The 19051-nt window shown below is 44.2% G+C and overlaps 1 protein-coding gene across 14 annotated transcripts in view; it reads right to left on the bottom strand.

Moving 5' to 3' along the window:
* The window catches only part of FOXP1 (forkhead box P1), a 601095-nt gene that overhangs the window by 198775 nt on the left and 383269 nt on the right, over nucleotides 1–19051 (bottom strand). For all 14 annotated transcript variants that reach the window (XM_072128406.1, XM_072128404.1, XM_072128405.1 and 11 more), the window contains one exon: nucleotides 14227–14402. In XM_072128406.1, coding sequence (XP_071984507.1) covers nucleotides 14227–14391 — 165 coding nt within the window. In that variant the 5' untranslated portion in view covers nucleotides 14392–14402. The remainder of the gene's footprint in view (nucleotides 1–14226; nucleotides 14403–19051) is intronic.

Genomic DNA, 19051 nt, shown 5'->3' with positions numbered 1-19051 from the left:
GATTCGGGTCCGGACGGGATTTATGAAGGTAGTTCCTCCGCCATCCACCAGGTGGCGCTGCTGCGCTGAAAAGCATCGGAACGCACCGGAATACACCGAGCTGGACCAGGTGAAGGTAAGCGCTTCCCAAGCGACACATTTTCGGTTTTTAAATGCGGTGGTTTTTCCGAATCCGTCGGGTTTTCGTCCGGCCACGCCCCCCGATTTCCGTCGCGTGCATGCCAGCGCCGATGTACCACAATCCGATCGTGTGCGCCAAAATCCCGGGGCAATTCAGGTACCATCGGCGCAAATCGGAAATATTCGGGTAACACGTCGGGAATCAGGCTCTTAGTAAATGACCCCCTATATGCAAATGAGCCTAAGGGGCTCCAGACACCATTAACTCCTATGGAGCCTGGAGCCCCTCAGGCTGTATAAAAGACTGTATGCAAATGAGCCTAAGGGGCTCCAGGCACCATTAACTCCTATGGAGCCTGGAGCCCCTCAGGCTGTATGAAAGACTGTATGCAAATGAGCCTAAGGGACTCCAGGCACCATTAACTCCTAGGCAGCCTAGAGCCCCTCAGGCTCAATTGCATATAGTCCTTTATCCTGGTGGTAGATGCCCTTTAAAAGGATTTTGAGCAGGACTGTGTATAAAACAGGACTCCTAGGAGAGAGGAAGAGTCCTACTACTCCCATACACAGTATTGAGAGCTGTTAATCATTACGTGTTTGGTGCATGATCAGGCGATCAGGACCCTCGCGGGTCAATCCTTTAGGGTGGGCGTAGTAAACAGGACCCTTAAGCCTCATGCACACGACCATTTTCTTTACACACATAAACAGCACGTGAACTGGCCGTCATGCTGCAATGTGAAAATAGAACATGTCCTATTTATTGACGTTTTTACTGTACAGTCTTTCCATGGAAGTCTATGAAAAAAATGTCCTACATACAGTGTTGTCTACCATATACGTCCCGTTTTTGCATTGGGTTGCCCAAGAGACCAGCCGACTGTATTTCTTTGTGGATACGGCCAAGTAACGGTGGGATATGGGTTGCATACGGGTGACAAATTGCCTGATTTTTTTCAGCCAGAAAACAGCTGCAAAAATGGGTCTGCAAAATTCATACGAGGCATCTGTCTCTACCAGGAGTCCTGTTTACTCAGCTTTTTAATCACGATCCAAACCAGAAAAACCCTTATATCATTGAGCTTAGCTTCTCTCCTTCTCTCAGTTAGGACAACAGAAATCACAGACAGATTTGGGGACACATAAACAAGTTAACCAATTGAATCCCAAAAACCTTGCAACCCCTAGGTCTCGGAGGATCTCCCATTGCCCTTATACAATTCTATCCAGGACTCCTCAATTAGCAAACATCGAAGGATGTAGTGACCAACTAAGTGGAATCGACTGAGTCAGTTCTTAACCCTACCAACCTAAGGTGAAAGAGCCAACAGTAGGAGGCAACCCATTATGATATTTGCCTGTGTTCTAGATAGGGGAATAAGCTGCACCAAGATCCTGGTGCCCAAGGGAGCTCAAAAGCTGCGTTGCCAAATATTAGAACACAATAATGAAAAGTAAAGGAGTCATACTCATATAGGACGACCAGCCCAGTTTACTACATTATAGACAGGGGCATAGCTATAGGAGGTGCAGTAGAAGCAGTCAGACACGTGCACTGCTGTCGGAGGGGGTTTCGGAGCCTCTTCCACATGAGAAGACATTATGGTACACGCAGCTCTTTTTACACATTTATGTGGCCAAAAGTTGGAACTAAGCATGTTTGGGACCCTGATTCTGGAAATGGCACCCGTTGCTTTTGGAGATCTGGCATTGCCACTTCTGATGAGATGTTCTTGGACATTCGCGGTTGATGCTCTAATAGTAATCAGCTATAAGAACCATAATTATAAGAACAAAGTACTCATTGCATCAACACTTCATAAATTAGAGCATCTAGAGATAAATGGAAGGTATTTTCGGAAACGGCAGCTCAAAAATACCCAGAATTGGATGAAAAACTCCAAGCAACATAATTTTTTTGTAAATTTGTTCTCCGGTGTAATAAACTACAATCCCACCATGATCGCCATCAAATACAACATAGAAGTCACTTGGAGGATCCAAGCCAACCCTCTTCCCCCGACAAATAGCGACATCCTCCATGGTGGCCCCTTTGGCCGTCACATATAATCTTACCAATTCAGTGCCCGGTGGCCACGAGAAATAACCGCGTTGTAAGCCTGAAACCCGAAACACCGCTGTGATAAACACATATAATCCAGGCAATAATTCTAAAGTGCGAATCTGATAAACAATGGAGAGGCGAGTCGAGAAAATGCCACAATATATATTATGAGCTTAAAGGGGAAAAAAAAAATCTGCTATCCAAGAGAGAAAGAGGCGCCATAGACTGTTCCCTTCCCTTCCTAGATCATATGTCCTTTTTGTGCTGCCTGGTCCCCGCGCCTGTCATCAATCAGCTTCGCACTTGTACTCTTTTACATCACTATCCTGCCAACTGTCTGACTCATTAGTGAAACACTAGTAAACTCCTGCATTGAGAGAAGTCAATAACAGACGGCTCTCTCATAGACAATGTTGTCCCTGCTCCATTTCTATGATAGTTATCTGGAGGAGATAGGCCACTGATGTCTTTTAAGCATTTTAGTGCTTGCGGGTCATGGCCCCCACTGTAAGCGAGGGAAAATAAAAGAGCAGTAAGTGGCGCCTTCTGCTATCCAAGGGTTAAGTTGTTTATTCCATCTCGGAGGCAGAATCCAGTGAGCTGGGTTTTAAGAGTTGGGAAGCAGAGATAAGGTTGATTTACTCAGCGTGTTTGTATTAGTAAATCTTAAGCGGAATCTGTCTGTGAATTCCTCTCAGTGGCGACACACAGTTATCCGGCTTGCAGTGAGTAAGTGAAAGCAGTAAGCAAACAGCTCCATGATACATAAATGCAGACAATAGCCGTGCCAGGTGACTAATACTGGCTGCTCTTGCAATCCCTGGATTCTTTTTGGCCAAGCGGAGTTTTTGAGTTCCAGTTGAGGGAGCAATCGGTTCTCGGAAAAATAGAAAAATAATAGGGATGAAGATTGAAGATCAGGGGTTGTATCCTCTGTTCTCTTCTTTGAAGGTCCTTTCTTCAACTTATACCGAAGGCCCCCACTTCTCTTCATGGGGATATGCCTTGGTGAAGAGGAATGGAGACATGGTGGGGAGAGGACCAGATAGAAGAGAACAGAGGACTGGTGTGAAGGTGGTGACAGGATGGAAGTGGAAGAGACAAGCCAACATAGAAGGGAAGATGTTATGTCGAGAGTAGACAAGGTGGACATGATGGCTTTGTGGAGATCATTTATGGTTAACAGTTGACTAACTACTTAAGGACAACTGAGTAGCAGATATGGTGACTTTGTAGAGAGGAAGGACAGGCCTTAATGTGTGACTTAATGTGAAGGGGAGCAATTGTAGAGAGTTATTGGAGATACAGCATTCATGGAAACTTAGTAACAAATAAAGATATTAAGACTTTATAGAGAGTATTCTAGGAGAACTGGTGGTAGCCAATGAAGACATGGCACTTTGGTGAACAAATATGTCAAAGGCAAATATGATGGAGATGGATGAGACAGCAAAGTTGTGGTGATGAGGTCCAAAGAAAGGACTTGTGAAGAGAAAGTAGAGAGTAGAGAGTAGTAGAGAGTAGCAATTTGTGTTCTTTTCATAAAGAGAAAGGGAGAGTATAGGAACAGGAGCCATGATTTGGTGTAGAACATATACGAGCAGATGAGGGAGAGTAGTCGGCACATAGAAAGCCCACAGAGTTGCTCTATTTTTGATAAATTTGCCCCTGTGTGCAGTTTGCCTCACCAGTGTTCAGAATGCACCATAATAATGCAGACCGGAGCATGGTCTTCATTAATCTGGCGCCCATTGCCAACATTAAATGTGGCGACCGGTACGAATACACACCGGAAGCCCACCAGTAGAGTTATGGTGCACATAGTGCAGTTGCAACACAATTCTGTCGGAAAGGCTATATAACATGCACTTATGTGAAGTCTGCGCCTGTTTGAATAATAAATACTGGTCAGTATATCTTAATTGACAGAAAGCACATCAGAAGTCATTGTGACTTTTCAGGGAAAGATGATGGGCCAAATATTTTGTGAAGCGAAGGTGGATGCATAGTGAAGACGATGGGGCAGAAATTTTGTCATAACACAAGTCATGATGGCTGCATCGTGAAAGATAATGGGGTGGATGTGTTGTCTTAAGTCATGATGGCTGCATAAAGAAAGATGATGGGGCAGATATGTTATCTAAAGTGAAGGTGGATGTGTATTGAACAATGATGGGGCAGATACAGTGTTTTAAGTGAAGGTGGCTGCATAATGAGAGATGATGGGGCAGATATGATGTCTTAAGTCAAGTAATGTTGGTTTAATCGTGAAAGAGGATGGGGTAGATGTGTTGCCCTAGGTCATGGTGGGTGCATAGTTAAAAAAGAGGGGGTAGATGTGTTGCCCTAAGTCATGGTGGGTGGGTGCATAGTGAAAGATGATGGGGTAGATGTCTTGCCATAAGTCATGGTGGGTGCATAGTGAAAGATGATGGGGTATATGTGTTGCCTTAAGTCATGCTGGGTGGATGCGTAGTGAAAGGTGATGGGGTAGATATGTTGCCCTAAGTCATGGAGGGTGGGTGCGTAGTGAAAGATGATGGGGCAGATGTGTTGCCCTAAGTCATGGTGGGTGGATGCGTAGTAAAAGATGATGGGGTAGATGTGTTGCCTCGTGTCATGGTGGGTGGATGCCTAGTGAAAGATGATGGGGGTAGATGTGTTACCCTAAGTCATGGTGGGTGGGTGCATAGTGAAAGATGATGGGGTAGATGTGTTGCCTTAAGTCATGGTGGGTAGATGCGTAGTGAAAGATGATGGGGTAGATGTGTTGCCCTAAGTCAGTGATGGCGAACCTATGGCACGGGTGCCAGAGGTGGCACTCAGAGCCCTTTCTGTGGGCACCGAGGCCATCACCAGAGATGACTCCAGGTATCTTTCTGCAGTCCCAGAGAGCCCAGGACTTCTGTGCACAGAGCTTCTTTAAAGTGACAGCGCTACCAGGGACTACTGGAGGAGTGGGAAGGTGTTGACAGATCTGGATTATCATTGTAGCTCCTGCTCCGACCCTGACAATTCTTTCTGTATTGGGGATCCTTGAGGGAAGCTACAATGATCATCCAAAGTCTCCGATTTCCTGCTTTATTGGTGTCCTCCGGGTGCTGATATGAGTGAAAGCTGTGATGCATAAATCACTAATTAAATTTCTGTGTTGGGACTTTGTGATAAATAAGTGGGTCTTGGTTGTAGTTTGGGCACTCGGTCTCTAAAAGGTTAGCCATCACTGCCCTAAGTCATGGTGGGTGGATGCATACTGAAAGAAGATGGGGTAGATGTGTTGCCTTAAGTCATAGTGGCTGCGTAGTGAAAGATGATGAGGTAGATGTGTTACCCTAAGTCATGGTGGGTGGATGTGTAGTGAAAGATGATGGGGTAGTTGTGTTGCCCTAAGTCATGGTGGGTGGATGCATAGTAAAAGATGATGGGGTAGATGTGTTGCCTCGTGTCATGGTGGGTGGATGCCTAGTGAAAGATGATGGGGTAGATGTGTTGCCCTAAGTCATGGTGGGTGGATGCGTAGTAAAAGATGATGGGGTAGATGTGTTGCCCTAAGTCACGGTGGGTGGATGCCTAGTGAAAGATGATGGGGTAGATGTGTTGCCCTAAGTCATGGTGGGTGGATGCGTAGTAAAAGATGATGGGGTAGATGTGTTGCCCTAAGTCACGGTGGGTGGATGCCTAGTGAAAGATGATGGGGTAGACGTGTTGCCTTAAGTCATGGTGGGTGGATGCCTAGTGAAAGATGATGGGGCAGATGTGTTGCCCTAAGTCATAGTGGCTGCGTAGTGAAAGATGATGAGGTAGACGTGTTACCCTAAGTCATGGTGGGTGGATGCGTAGTAAAAGATGATGGGGTAGATGTGTTGCCCTAAGTCACGGTGGGTGGATGCCTAGTGAAAGATGATGGGGTAGACGTGTTGCCTTAAGTCATGGTGGGTGGGTGCATAGTGAAAGATGATGGGGTAGATGTGTTGCCTTAAGTCATAGTGGCTGCGTAGTGAAAGATGATGGGGTAGATGTGTTGCCCTAAGTCATGGTCGGTGGGTGCGTAGTGAAAGATGATGGGGTAGATGTGTTGCCCTAAGTCATGGTGGGTGGATGCCTAGTGAAAGATGATGGGGTAGATGTGTTGCCCTATGTCATGGTGGGTGGATGCATAGTGAAAGATGATGGGGTAGATGTGTTGCATTAAGTCATGGTGGATGGATGCCTAGTGAAAGATGATGGGGTAGATGTGTTGCCATAAGTCATGGTGGGTGGGTGCATAGTGAAAGATGATGGGGTAGATGTGTTGCCTTAAGTCATAGTGGCTGCTTAGTGAAAGATGATGGGGTATATGTGTTGCCCTAAGTCATGGTCGGTGGGTGCATTGTGAAAGATGATGGGGTAGATGTGTTGCCCTAAGTCATGGTGGGTGGATGCCTAGTGAAAGATGATGGGGTAGATGTGTTGCCCTATGTCATGGTGGGTGGATGCATAGTGAAAGATGATGGGGTAGATGTGTTGCATTAAGTCATGGTGGATGGATGCCTAGTGAAAGATGATGGGGTAGATGTGTTGCCATAAGTCATGGTGGGTGGGTGCATAGTGAAAGATGATGGGGTAGATGTGTTGCCTTAAGTCATAGTGGCTGCTTAGTGAAAGATGATGGGGTATATGTGTTGCCCTAAGTCATGGTCGGTGGGTGCATTGTGAAAGATGATGGGGTAGATGTGTTGCCTTAAGTCATAGTGGGTGGATGCGTAGTGAAAGATGATGGGGTAGATGTGTTGCCCTAAGTCATGGTGGGTGGATGCGTAGTGAAAGATGATGGGGTAGATGTGTTGCCCTATGTCATGGTGGGTGGATGCATAGTGAAAGATGATGGGGTAGATGTGTTGCCTTAAGTCATGGTGGGTAGATGTGTAGTTAAAAATGATGGGGCAGACAAGTTGTCATGGTGGTTTCATAGTGATGGGGCAGTTATGGTATCTTAGTAGACCACGATAGTCATGGTGACTTGGTTCAGAGATAAGTCAGGAGATTACAGAACTATTGACCCAAGAGCCAAGGTAAGGAGACCAAGAGCTCAAGATATAGAGATAGAGAACATAAAATAACAGATGTATAGGCCCAGAACACGAATACTCTACCCAATGAAAGAAATACAAGCGTGCGTCCCTCAGGAGCATTCAATATGTTATATTCCATTAGATATTCATACCGTATCAAAACACAAAAATGGATTTCAACACCACCTTTCAAACAAATGCTGACTTCCAAATTTATCAGACAACGTCGAAATTTACATGAAGACATCACCTTAAAAATATTGTCGAGCAAATGGAGAGGCAAACAATATTTGTTATTTTGATAGACTGGGAAAACAAGCTCATCTGAAATGCAAGCATGTCAAGTGTTTAGATGAACTGCAAACAGCTTATGTGTGGGCGACAGGAATAATAATTAAAAAGAAAAATATATCACTTTTTTTCCCTCAATAAATCTTCTCTCTAAAGTTTTACGGGTTTTAAGTTTCAACAGTTTTGTTTCGAGAACTATAACAATAGGCGGCATTGTTGAAATGGTGGATTGATGATGGATCCACATGACCCACACTGACCATCTCCAAATTGGTCAAAATTAGTATTGTACAACTGATTATCATTAAATATGGCCGGCACCGGCTTGGCCACCAAAAAATCTTATCCCATGGTGTTGGTAGTGTTGCCACCAAGATCAACCTTGTCACCAGTGAGCACCAAATACTCCTCCACCAGTGCCCCATGGTGGGCCACATTTCTTAGAGGACATCTACTGGCAGGATTAAGGATTGTAACATACGGGCGTGTGCCCCCTCTGGCAGGATCTGCTCTTCTTTAAGCTGCCTATGCCCTTGTTTTTTTTTTTAAAAAAAGGATTAAAATATGCAAATGATCCTGAGAGGCTCCGGGCTCATTAGCATAATTTTAAAAACCTATTTTTTTTTGTAAAAACCAGGACTGAGAAGCTAAAAGAAGAGCAGATCCTGCCAGAGGGGATGCACACCAGTATGTCAGTGTACTTGGCTTAAAATACTTGATACTGGTGGTGGATTTCCTTTAAGTCTACCTGCTTACAACTCCTATGGTCATACTTTTAGATGGGGGCATCAGGCCTAAAAATAAAGGAAGAATGAATGTTGAAGAGTTGGATTCGTGAACATGATTGATCTGCCTACAAACATTTATTTTCTGGGGCATGTTTGTGAATATGTGTGAATATTGGCCATTCAGCTGACTGTCCAGGATAGTGCATTCCAGAGAGCTGGGGCAACTTAGGAGAAGTCTTGAAGATGCTTGTTCTGTATTATAGTTGGAGTCTTAAGTGGAAGAATGAAGTGCATGGGTATTATTATCTTTATCTTCAGGTTTTACATTTGGTGCCAGAAGCATCAGATTGGAAATAATCGTACCCCAGACCTGGAAATAATATAAGGCAGTCTGAAAATAGTATTGTATCTTATTTTCTGCTGGCTAGTAAGAAGCAAACATATGTTCCACAATGTCCCCATAACATGATCATTCCCCTCTCTCTAAGATGGTGCATGTTCTATCTGCATTACATCTAGTTCCATTTTACCTCATTTATTTCTCATGTGTAGAGTATCTGCCCCTTATGCCTCAAAAGAAACAAAAATGTAAATGTAAATAAATATAATTCAAGTAAAGCAACCAGTTGTCTTCTGTGTGACCATGCATAACAGTCCCAGGGGTCATGGGTTCAAGTCAAGCTATCACTGAGAAGGTCTATTGCCACCACATTTGTAGATGGAGCCATCTAGGGTCCCCAACCTAAAGGCAAAATGCATAGTCCATAGATCTAAACCCTACAAACAGGCGGATTGTAGGATTGACACACTACGGACGATGACACAGGCCAACACCTGGGCACCTGGTCTTCACCAGAGCCCGCCGCAAAGCAGGATGGTCTTGCTGTGGCATGGTGCCTCCAGGTTGTTCCACAGGTACGACTTGTCCACGGTGGCAGCCAAGGTCAAGGTACATGTACACTAAGCAGGCTCGAGGACAAGCGGCAATGGTGCGGAAACAGAAATGGAGCAGGAGTTCAGGGCTAGCAGCACAGGAGTGAGGTCAGGGTCAGGTCCTGGGTCACAACAGGATGTCAGAAAACGAGAATCACACAGGAGTAGCTTTCTCAATGGCATAGGCTCAAAGATCCGTCTGGGGTTGCTGGCTTATGAACAAAAACCCGGAAGTGGCCAGCACGAATCAGTGGTGCGCAGGCCAGCTGGGATGGGAGGAGGAACACGGAGAGGTAGGTGAGTCGGGACCGGGGTGCCGCCACAGAGAGGGGCACGGGTGTGCCTGGAATCCGAGGTGTGGATCGCAGGGGCACCCATGACATCTTTGTTCTCTAGACATCTTCTAGATCTACGGTTGTCCACCATATTACCTATCCTAGGGCTCATTCTAGTTAATGGTGATAAACCCTTTCAGCTCCCCATCCACTTTTCATTGTTAAAACTTGAGTCTATACCTTCAAGGTGATGTAGACCATCTCTTCAAGTATAAGTGGCAATTTTTTTAGATAGACATGGACCTCATATTCATCTTCTGCCTAAACAGGACTGGAAAAACACAGGGCTAGTCATATATTACCGATGTTCAGTGGGCAAATTTAGACCTGACTGGTCTCCAAAGCCACCAATATTTGGTCGACTTCAATAAAACAAGCCTGAACCCCTTTAATTGACCCAATAAGATCAAAGAAAGGTCTTGTATAGTTTCCCCCTCCATTCTCTTTCCATGACCCTTTGGTCCATCCCTAACTTTTTTTTCTCCAGTGAGCATGGGACCAAGCATTAATATAATGGATAAGGTCAACTTTTACCCAAACCGGAACCCCATGGATATCTCAACCAGCATCGATCAAAGAAGATCCTTGTATAGTTTAGCTATTTCCATGACACCTTTGTTTAATTTCCCCATGACAGACAAAAATCAATTTTTTTCTACATACAAAAATTTGGAAACTATCACAAATAGACACGAATACATCCTGGACTGAACATGTCCGTGGAGATGACCAAAGGGCAAGACACCTCTCAGGCGATTGATGGTCACACATCAATATATATATTTTTGTTTTGTTCTTTCATGCATCTCATAGTGTACTAATCCTACTGTCCTACATTAATCAAAGCTGCAGCCCCTGTTGTCTTAGCACCGCAGATTGAGAATGTGCCCCTGGCGAAGAACGAGGGAAAAGTCAACAGGAATTAAGTTTCAGTGTTACTGTTTACTCAACTCTGGCCCTGCAGTTATTGAAATTTTATCCAGGGGTTTGTGTGACTGCCGCACTAATGACTTCAGCATGGCTGTGATTCTCTCACTTCAAGTAAAAACCTGTAAGATGGAAATGATTGAATTAGCTCAGTCTATGTTCCCTCAAGGACAAGAAAGTCTACTAGTAGCGGGTTAGATATCTGGAGAGCCAAGAAGTGGTGTTTGGTTGAGGGTCGCTCATATGGATTACCCATAGAGAAAAGTGAGACAACACTATGATACATCTTGCTCTAAAGGTCAAACCCCCAAGGATTTAGGAAGAAGAAGTGCAATATATGGGGTGACTATGCCAGTCACCAGAAGATCATGAGGATCCAAGGTAGTCATCCAGTGGTAGCTTAACCCACCGCTGCATTCATGTGGAGATAAAACTGATCCCCCATTCTCATGATTGGCGGTGGTCCTGTGGAAAGTGGATTACCTCCTGTGACCAGAATACATCTTCAATTGAGGAAGGAAGGGTGGCACAAACTTATGGGTGGCCCTAAAGCCAATGCATCAAAAGGGCCACCAGGCTTTTGATCATACGTCTATTTTAGGAGGAGCTTTACGGATAGACTTCATGCCACATGGTGACATAGACAACGATCAAAATAGGAAACCCCTTTATGGTGACAGTTTTTGCCACACACAATAGAAAGATCTCCTCAGTGCCCATAGAATCTCCCATCAAAATCCATCCTGATAAACCAGGGACACTTACTCCTAGATCCAGGCACCGGGACTGTGGGAATCCTCTTATATTTGGTATCCATGGCCTCCTCCCTTCTAAAAGCTACTTTTACAGTTATGCTGAGCCATAAGGGCTCTGGGGGTGTTACCAGAGCCCCTCTGTACTGTAGTGTCACAGGCTGCTGTACTCCCTCAGCAGAGCTTACCCTGTGCCTATCTCTGATTTAATTTCACACAGTGGGAAAAGGAGATGTGCTCCTTCACAGCCTCTGGAACTATATCATGGACAGGCTCTGGTAACACCCCTGGGAGCTCTTCAGACTCATTAGCATATTTAAACAAATGTATTTTAGAAAGAATGAGGCCATAGATAAGAAGATTACCACTGTCATGGTGCCTGGATCTATGAGTAAGTGTCCCTGGTTTATCACAATGGATTTTGATGGTAGATTTCCTTTAAGGGGAAGACCATTTCAGGGCTAAATCTCTCAGCCAAGGACCTCCTAAGAGCAGTACAGTCCTCCTCTGCTGTACGTATGCCTTTGGAAATAGGTATCGGGAATGGAGTTCTTCTTCAAACACACACCTGGTTCCACTTCCATTGTTCTTAGTTTGTCATGAGATGTTGACACTTTATCAACAAACGCTTTCAGCCTTCCCGAATGCAAAACACCAAGTTATTACTGTGATTCCATAAATGCAAACAGGAGAGGAGAGTAACCCGCTAGCCGTGGGCAGAGTGTACCAGCTCTACCTGACCTTGGATAAATTACTATTATTCTTCATACAAGGATAGAGCGGAGGGAGAGACGTCATGAAGTCCTTTCTTTAGGTGCCAGTTCTGTAAGGCTGTGTATGTTGCTTGTTGTGTTTGTACTAAGTATACAACTTCTACAGCGAGACAATGGAACCTCTGCCTACAAGGCAGACCTTCACATCACAGTCATCTACCTAGGAAGATCTTTTACTCAACCCTGAAAGTCAGAAATAGACATGGACCATGTGTCCAAAAAACTGAAGGAACGGCAGCATGAGTCAAGCCTTTAATGAAGAAGTGGGATTGGAAGATCCATGGAGATCAAGGTAAACATGTCAAGTGTACGTTTGGACTGGGCCACCAAGGTTCAAACTCCAACACAGCAAACCGTACCACAGGTTCAACAAAGGACAACCCATTTTGGAGGCTAGTAGGGATCTATATACTGGGGGTGGACCAGTCTGACCTTAGTCAAGCACTATCACCCCATAGGTCCATATTTACATGTTCTCTGGCTCTGCAGAGGTGTAATCGGTTCAACTCCAATAAGGTGAACACATGTTTGGGGCTTCTTCTCATGCTCATCCATGGGTTTTCCATGTAGTCAAGTTTCCTTTCAGTAAATGATCACCCTATAACTATAGAGCTGCCTATAAACTTAACGGATTCTTCTAGGACTTCAGAATTGAGGATTTCATGTTAGGAAGAGTGGTGTTGGTCTGACTCCCGTCAAACCTACCGATCATCTCTTCGAAGCATTGGAATGCTGTGGTGACCACTTCAATGTTACCCACATAGGCAGTCGTGCTTTGTATTGTAGTTCAAACCGTCAAGACCTCACAGATCCAAGATTCACGGCCCATCAAGTCAAGTCCTGGATACCCCATTATAGGGATTTTCCAAGATAAGCCAGGAACTTCTGACTAGGGTCGGAAAGGAATTTTTTTCATTACTGTGGGGTAATTCCCAACAGTTTTTTTTGCCTTCCAGTGGATCCTCATTGTAGGAATATAGGTTGGTCTTCACAGATTAAGGTGTTTATTCAACCTAATCTACTATGAGACTATGATGATACTTAAAAGGATTGTCCACTTTTTTTGTAATAGTCCTACCATACTGTCCTAGACACAGCGCTCCCGACTGTCCTGGCATTATCGAGTACAGTCCTTTTCCGGGCCAATTTCCAATCAATTACGGCTGCGATATCCTTAACCCCTTCTCACCCAGGATAACTTGTATCACCAATTAAGGAGGACTATACCCCTAATACCCCTACAGGAGAGCCTAGGATCATCTCGGAACCTTGTGTCATTTTATGGACCCCCGAAACGCGTAGTCCGACTTTGAAATAAAGCATTGTTCATCTTGAGAAGTCCTACCATTGGTCACTGAAATTAATTGGATATGTATAGGGGTGAACCTGAACTTTCTGCTACCGGAGACGAGCTATAAAAAAACACTGCCCCCCCCACATCCAGTAGTAATAGGCTGTTTTTGTAGTAATAGGGTTCTCCATGCAGTGTCTCACATCTGGTGTGAAGAACCGCTACTTTTAAGCGTCTCGTTCTGCTTACTAGCAGTTAACTGCTCCCCTGATGCTGCCCCCCCCCCATCTTGCTGAAGATGGTGCTACCTGAGGCAAGAGGCTTAACTCGCCTCATGGATATGGATATGTAAGTGACATACAGACATATTTGCTTGGTAGCCGCTGTCCACTATGGGGACTATAATAGAAAACCCCCATATGTCTATTAATCCAGAATACCTAATCTTTCAAGAAGGGTCAACTTCCTTTCATTACAATCTATGGGGGACGAGCTCGACGCAGGTTTAAAAAACCAGATGACCTGGCGCCGTCAATATCAGCAGCATCATTGTGACCTTAGCCTTTTTCAGTGTAACCCCCTGTGCCTCATAGATGATAAAAGAACATGACTGATCGACTCCTGGGGGGTTAGAGCACATTTCGCCTGCATCCACCACGCGTTTCGAGGTTTTGAATTTGTTTCATGCTAGTTCAGATGCCAAAAAAACAGACAATTCTCCCTCGGTAGCCACAGCGGCATCCTCCTTCACTTTAGCAGTTGTCAGCAGGACTACTTTTTGGTACTAAACAGTACACACTGGCTTTTTCAGGCGTCTTTGATCTCTCCATCACAATGATGAATGCCTGAAAGCGGGCGCCAGGACACATAATAAAGTATAAATTTCACATTCCATTGTGATTGCATGGATGGTTCTGTTTTCTCGACCATCTCAGACCCAGGGGGAAGGGGGTACGGTACCTGGTGTTGCTGAAGATGTGCAAGTTCGGCGGCGTCCAGGGAAGGTGTCTCTCCGTTAGATCGCGTTTCTCGTAATGTGCACTCTAGTAAGTGGTTACCAGAATTTCCACCATTCTGCACGGCTGAATCGTTACTTTTCGTCTCAGTCCCAGATTCTTGCATCATGACTCAAAGCCCTTAAAACAAGAAAAGAAGAAGGGGGGGGAACATAATAAAACAGCTGTTAAAACAGTTAGTGCATTGGAAGATACGTGCCCTGCTTAAAATCAGTCCCAACATGTAAACATTTGTCACTTCCTTTCATACAATTTATCTTTCCTGAGCGCTCCTCGCTAACCGTTACTGTTTATTTGGTTTAACAGCTATAATTGTAGCAAATTTCGGATCTAAATGTAGCGGCTTGTTTGCTTTTGTTTAGCACTTTCGCTTTTTTCCCCTCCTGTTTTTGACGTGCATGTTTTATAGGCAGGCTAAGACAAGGTTCTGTTGTTTGCACAAAGCACAGACCTGATCCGGGAATATGTGAATCTTTTCCTCACTTTTTTTTGCTGTACAATGTTACCCTTAAAGGATGGACAAGGTGGAACCACTCCTGTAAAAGTGTCATTGGGGCACATTTACTTACCTGGTCTCTGCGCGATCCCTGATCCAGAATGTCCGACGAGGATGAACTCGTTAAGATGGTGCGCCCGATTTCCTGCTTGTGTCGCTTCCCCGATCAGGTCCGCCGGAGTTTACCTTCTTCTTCCTGTTGCATGTAGGTGCTTGGCTTGCAACACGATTTACGTTTTGTGACGCTGGGACAGGGATTTAAAAGGAGTTTTTGGTGCACGCGATCGGATTTTAGCGCAATCGCACCGGCTTTCATGTGACATAAATTGGGAGATTTGACGATCCGACTGATTTCGACAAACCGCGGGAATTGTGTCACAAGACAATGCACTTACATACACCGGGAAGAAGAAGGTGAATTCCGGCAGGCTTGATTGGGGAAGCGACACATGCAGGATATCGGGCGCACGATTTTCATGAGTTCATCCTCGTCAGACAGTCCGGATCGAAGACCGCGCAGGGATCGGGTAAGTAAATGTGCCCCATTATGTCTACATTGAGCATCTGTTTGGTCCCTTGTGTTGACTTGATTACTAGCGATGAGTGTACCCGGCTTTAGCCAGAAATTCTGGTCCATTTTGGCTTTCTGGGTAAACCAGAAAAGATGGCTATTGGCACTGAACGGCTGAATTCTGGTTATAGATGGGCACTACCACTACATTCATAAAAGGCACCATGGACCCCACTTCTAGAGATCTCTAAGGGCTCAAGTAAAAATCCTTTTTAAAGTTTCTCCAACTGCTCATTTCATGATCTTTTTTTGTAACACAATCTTGGTAATAAAAATTTTTGTTACTATACAGGTGTAAATATTGGCATAATACCCCACACATGCAGTACCCTGACTACCCTGTAGGGGTGCTGTAACTTTAGGGATTTATTTTGTTTTCAAACAGTAAAATAAACCAAAAAAGGACAAGAACACATAAACAGCAGTAAAAACTAGCTCTAAATAGAAAAAAAATAGAAGTAATTTCTGAAGGATGCATCTGCTCTAACCACAGGGTAAATGTGACGACAGCTAAATATCAACTAATCCACAGGAATATTTAATTTGCCCGTTTGCACCTTGAATTATGATACTGGTAGAATAAACAAGTCAATGACGTTGGAGATGGAGACTGATTCACTACAGAGATGTCAACTAATAGATATAGCTGCCGGTGCTAAGTATTGGATATTAGATTGGATTTATTATATTGGATTTTCCACTATACAGGCGGTCTCCTACTTAAGGACACCTGACTTACAGACGACCCCTAGTTACAGATGGACCCTTCAGTCTCTGGTGAAGCTCTCTGGATGCTTTATTTTAGTCCCCGACTGCAATGATCAGCTGTACGGTGTAATGAAGCCTTATTGATAATCCTAGGTTCCAATACAGCAAAAAAAATGTGAAAATCCAATTGTCACTGGGACAAAAAAAAATTGTCTGGAGCTACAATTATAAAATATACAGTTCCGACTTACATACAAATTCAACTTAAGTACAAACCCAATTCCCAATGCCTGTAATTCTTGTCTAATCATTATTAGATTGGCGGAGGTCTTATTGGCTCACTGTTCAAAGAGGTAGAGGCACCCAATAAGTGACACTTCCGTCTTCCAGACTTGTGACGTTATGTTTATTTGGTAATATAGCCTTTTATTTGCAGATCATTCCCAATTTAGTGAATGGAGGTGAACTGCATTACCAAGTACAGCCACCATACAATGAACGGCGCAGTGAAGAGACCACATAGATCATGCAGCAGCCACTTCGAGTGTTGGATGATAATGATGACCTATCCAAAGTTTAGGACATCAATGGGGCTCATTTACTTACCCGGTCCTGTCGCGATACATCGGCGCGTTCTCCGTGGAGGATTCGGGTCTTCCGGCGATTCACTATGGTCGTGCGCCCGATGTCCACCAGGTGTCGCTGCTGCGCCGAGGTCCGCTGAGGTTCTCCGGAGTTCACCAACCTATTCCTTGTGCATGTAAGCGCGTGTCAAGCAACACTTTTTTTTAAAAAAAAAATACCGTGGTTTTTCCGAATCCGTCAGGTTTTCCGGCGGCTACGCCCCCCATTTTTCGTTGCATGCAACACAATCCGATCGGGTGCGCCAAAATCCCGGGTCAATTCGGCGCAAATCGGGAAACCCGGCGGAAAAATGCGATTCGAACCCTTAGTAAATGTGCCCCATTATCTATGTCCTGGAAACCCCTTCAATGCGTTTTATGAGCACTTTTTTTTATAATTTTTTTATAATTGCATAACTTTATAATTTTATCAGAGAAACTCGATTGGTCTCCAGCATCTCTTTGATAAGAAAGAGTGTCTCCTGCTCTGGAGGACTCAGCATGTCCATGCTTTACAAATAGAGCATTGATATTAATGTTTCCTTTAGGTGGCGCTGTGGGAAATTGAACAATTGAAACTGAACAATCACCAACTTATTGTTAACAAAAGAATCATTATCCAATGTGGAAAGCTGAAACTTTTCAGCTGTTTTAGAGAACTCCGCTTTTTCTCGGCTCCTGAGGCCCACTGTGTTTAGACAACAGCCAGTTAAATGGAAAATGAATAAAACATAGTCATAAATTCTACATTTTCAGATCCAAATGCTTATTCCATGCGATCAGAAGATTTTCTGATGAATTTAAGGATATTTTGTAGTTTAGTTTATAATTCAGTGGTAAAATGAGTCACCTATCACGTAACCTACCCAAAAGGATGAAGTCAGTGTTTACTCAGTGAACTTAAGACATGTAGATAAGCCAAGACTTTTTTTTTTTAAGTGTTTTTGACAAAAGGCAGTAAAGAGGATTTCTGGGAAAACCTAAAGGAAATGTAGGACTGGAGTGTTGCCCTCAAAGGACATTGGGTACCTGGACTGAGGCAACACGTCACTGTCATCTGGTCTGCTAAGACTATCAAAGTGGGTGACTACCAATATGGCCTTCACTACAGGTCCAACAATGGCCGTCACCGAGCCTTTATCATCTCACCTTGCCTCATTTTGAGTAAGTATATGTAAATGTGTTTGCATATTACCCACCTTAAATGGAAAATTGGTAGGATAAGCCATCACTTTCTGTACGAAATTTGGACACCCTACCAATCTCAAGAAGAGTTATAGTTAACCTCGTTATGTTGGATTTGAACCCTTTACAGTCAAGGACAATCATGGGTGTGGAAATACTGGAGTACTATTGATGTTTTTTTTTTACTGGATAGATCATCAACAGTTGTTTTTGATGGGTGAGCGAGCCAGAAGAAGTTGTTTCGATGTCCCTGTTGTGGCCGGAAGCCACAATTGCAGCTAGGCCTCCCATTGAAAGTGAAAGGCCTTCATCCATAACTGGGACAAGGTGTCAACCATGGATGTGGAAATACTGGAGTACCATTGATGTTTTTTTTACTGGATAGACCATCAACAGTTGTTTTTGGTGGGTGAGGGAGCCAGAGGAAGTTGTTTCGATGTCCCTGTCGTGGCCGAAAGCCACAATTGCAGCTAGGCCTCCCATTGAAAGTGAAAGGCCTTCATCCATGACTGGGACAAGGTGTCAACTGCTTTCAGCTCCCTGTCCCTGTGTTCACACATTGCTTGGGATTGTGTATGGGTCAACCATAATCAGGAGAATAGGTCATCAATCTCAAGAATAGTTATGGTTAACCTCGTTATGTTGGATTTGAACCCTTTTCAATCAAGGGCAATCATGGGTGTGGAAATACTGGAGTACTATTGATGTTGATGCTCCCTGTCCCTGTATTCACACATTGCTTGGGATTGGGTATGGGTTCCACCACAATCAAGAGAAAAGGTCATCAATATTTTTTTCTGGCCAAACCCTTTAAGCATGAATGTTGTCCATACATGGGATATGAAGTATTACACAGTTACCTGTGTAATGCATGAATGTGCTTAGTCATCCCGAGTCCTTAAAAAGGGAAATCCCATTTTAATTAGAGATAAGCGGACCCCATTGTCGTGTTCCGATTCTGTGTTCAGGTTCGGCCACCTGACCCGTACATATTGTAGGACTGTCGGACAAACAGTCAAACCAGCACATTAACACCTCTATCAAATAGCCATGGTCCCCCTGGTCAATCATAGCCATGGCTAGTCGCTAGTGGTGTCAATTTGCCGGAATGGCTGTTCGGCTGCCGACCATTAGGCCCCCTCATAGTTCTAAAACACTACACTTTACTCACCATTTTTGTGCGCAA

This window comes from Engystomops pustulosus, chromosome 10 (assembly GCF_040894005.1).
Source record: "Engystomops pustulosus chromosome 10, aEngPut4.maternal, whole genome shotgun sequence".
NCBI lineage: Eukaryota > Metazoa > Chordata > Amphibia > Anura > Leptodactylidae > Engystomops > Engystomops pustulosus.
The sequence above is the reverse complement of the archived record's forward strand: the minus strand, read 5'-3'. Positions and strand labels throughout refer to the sequence as shown.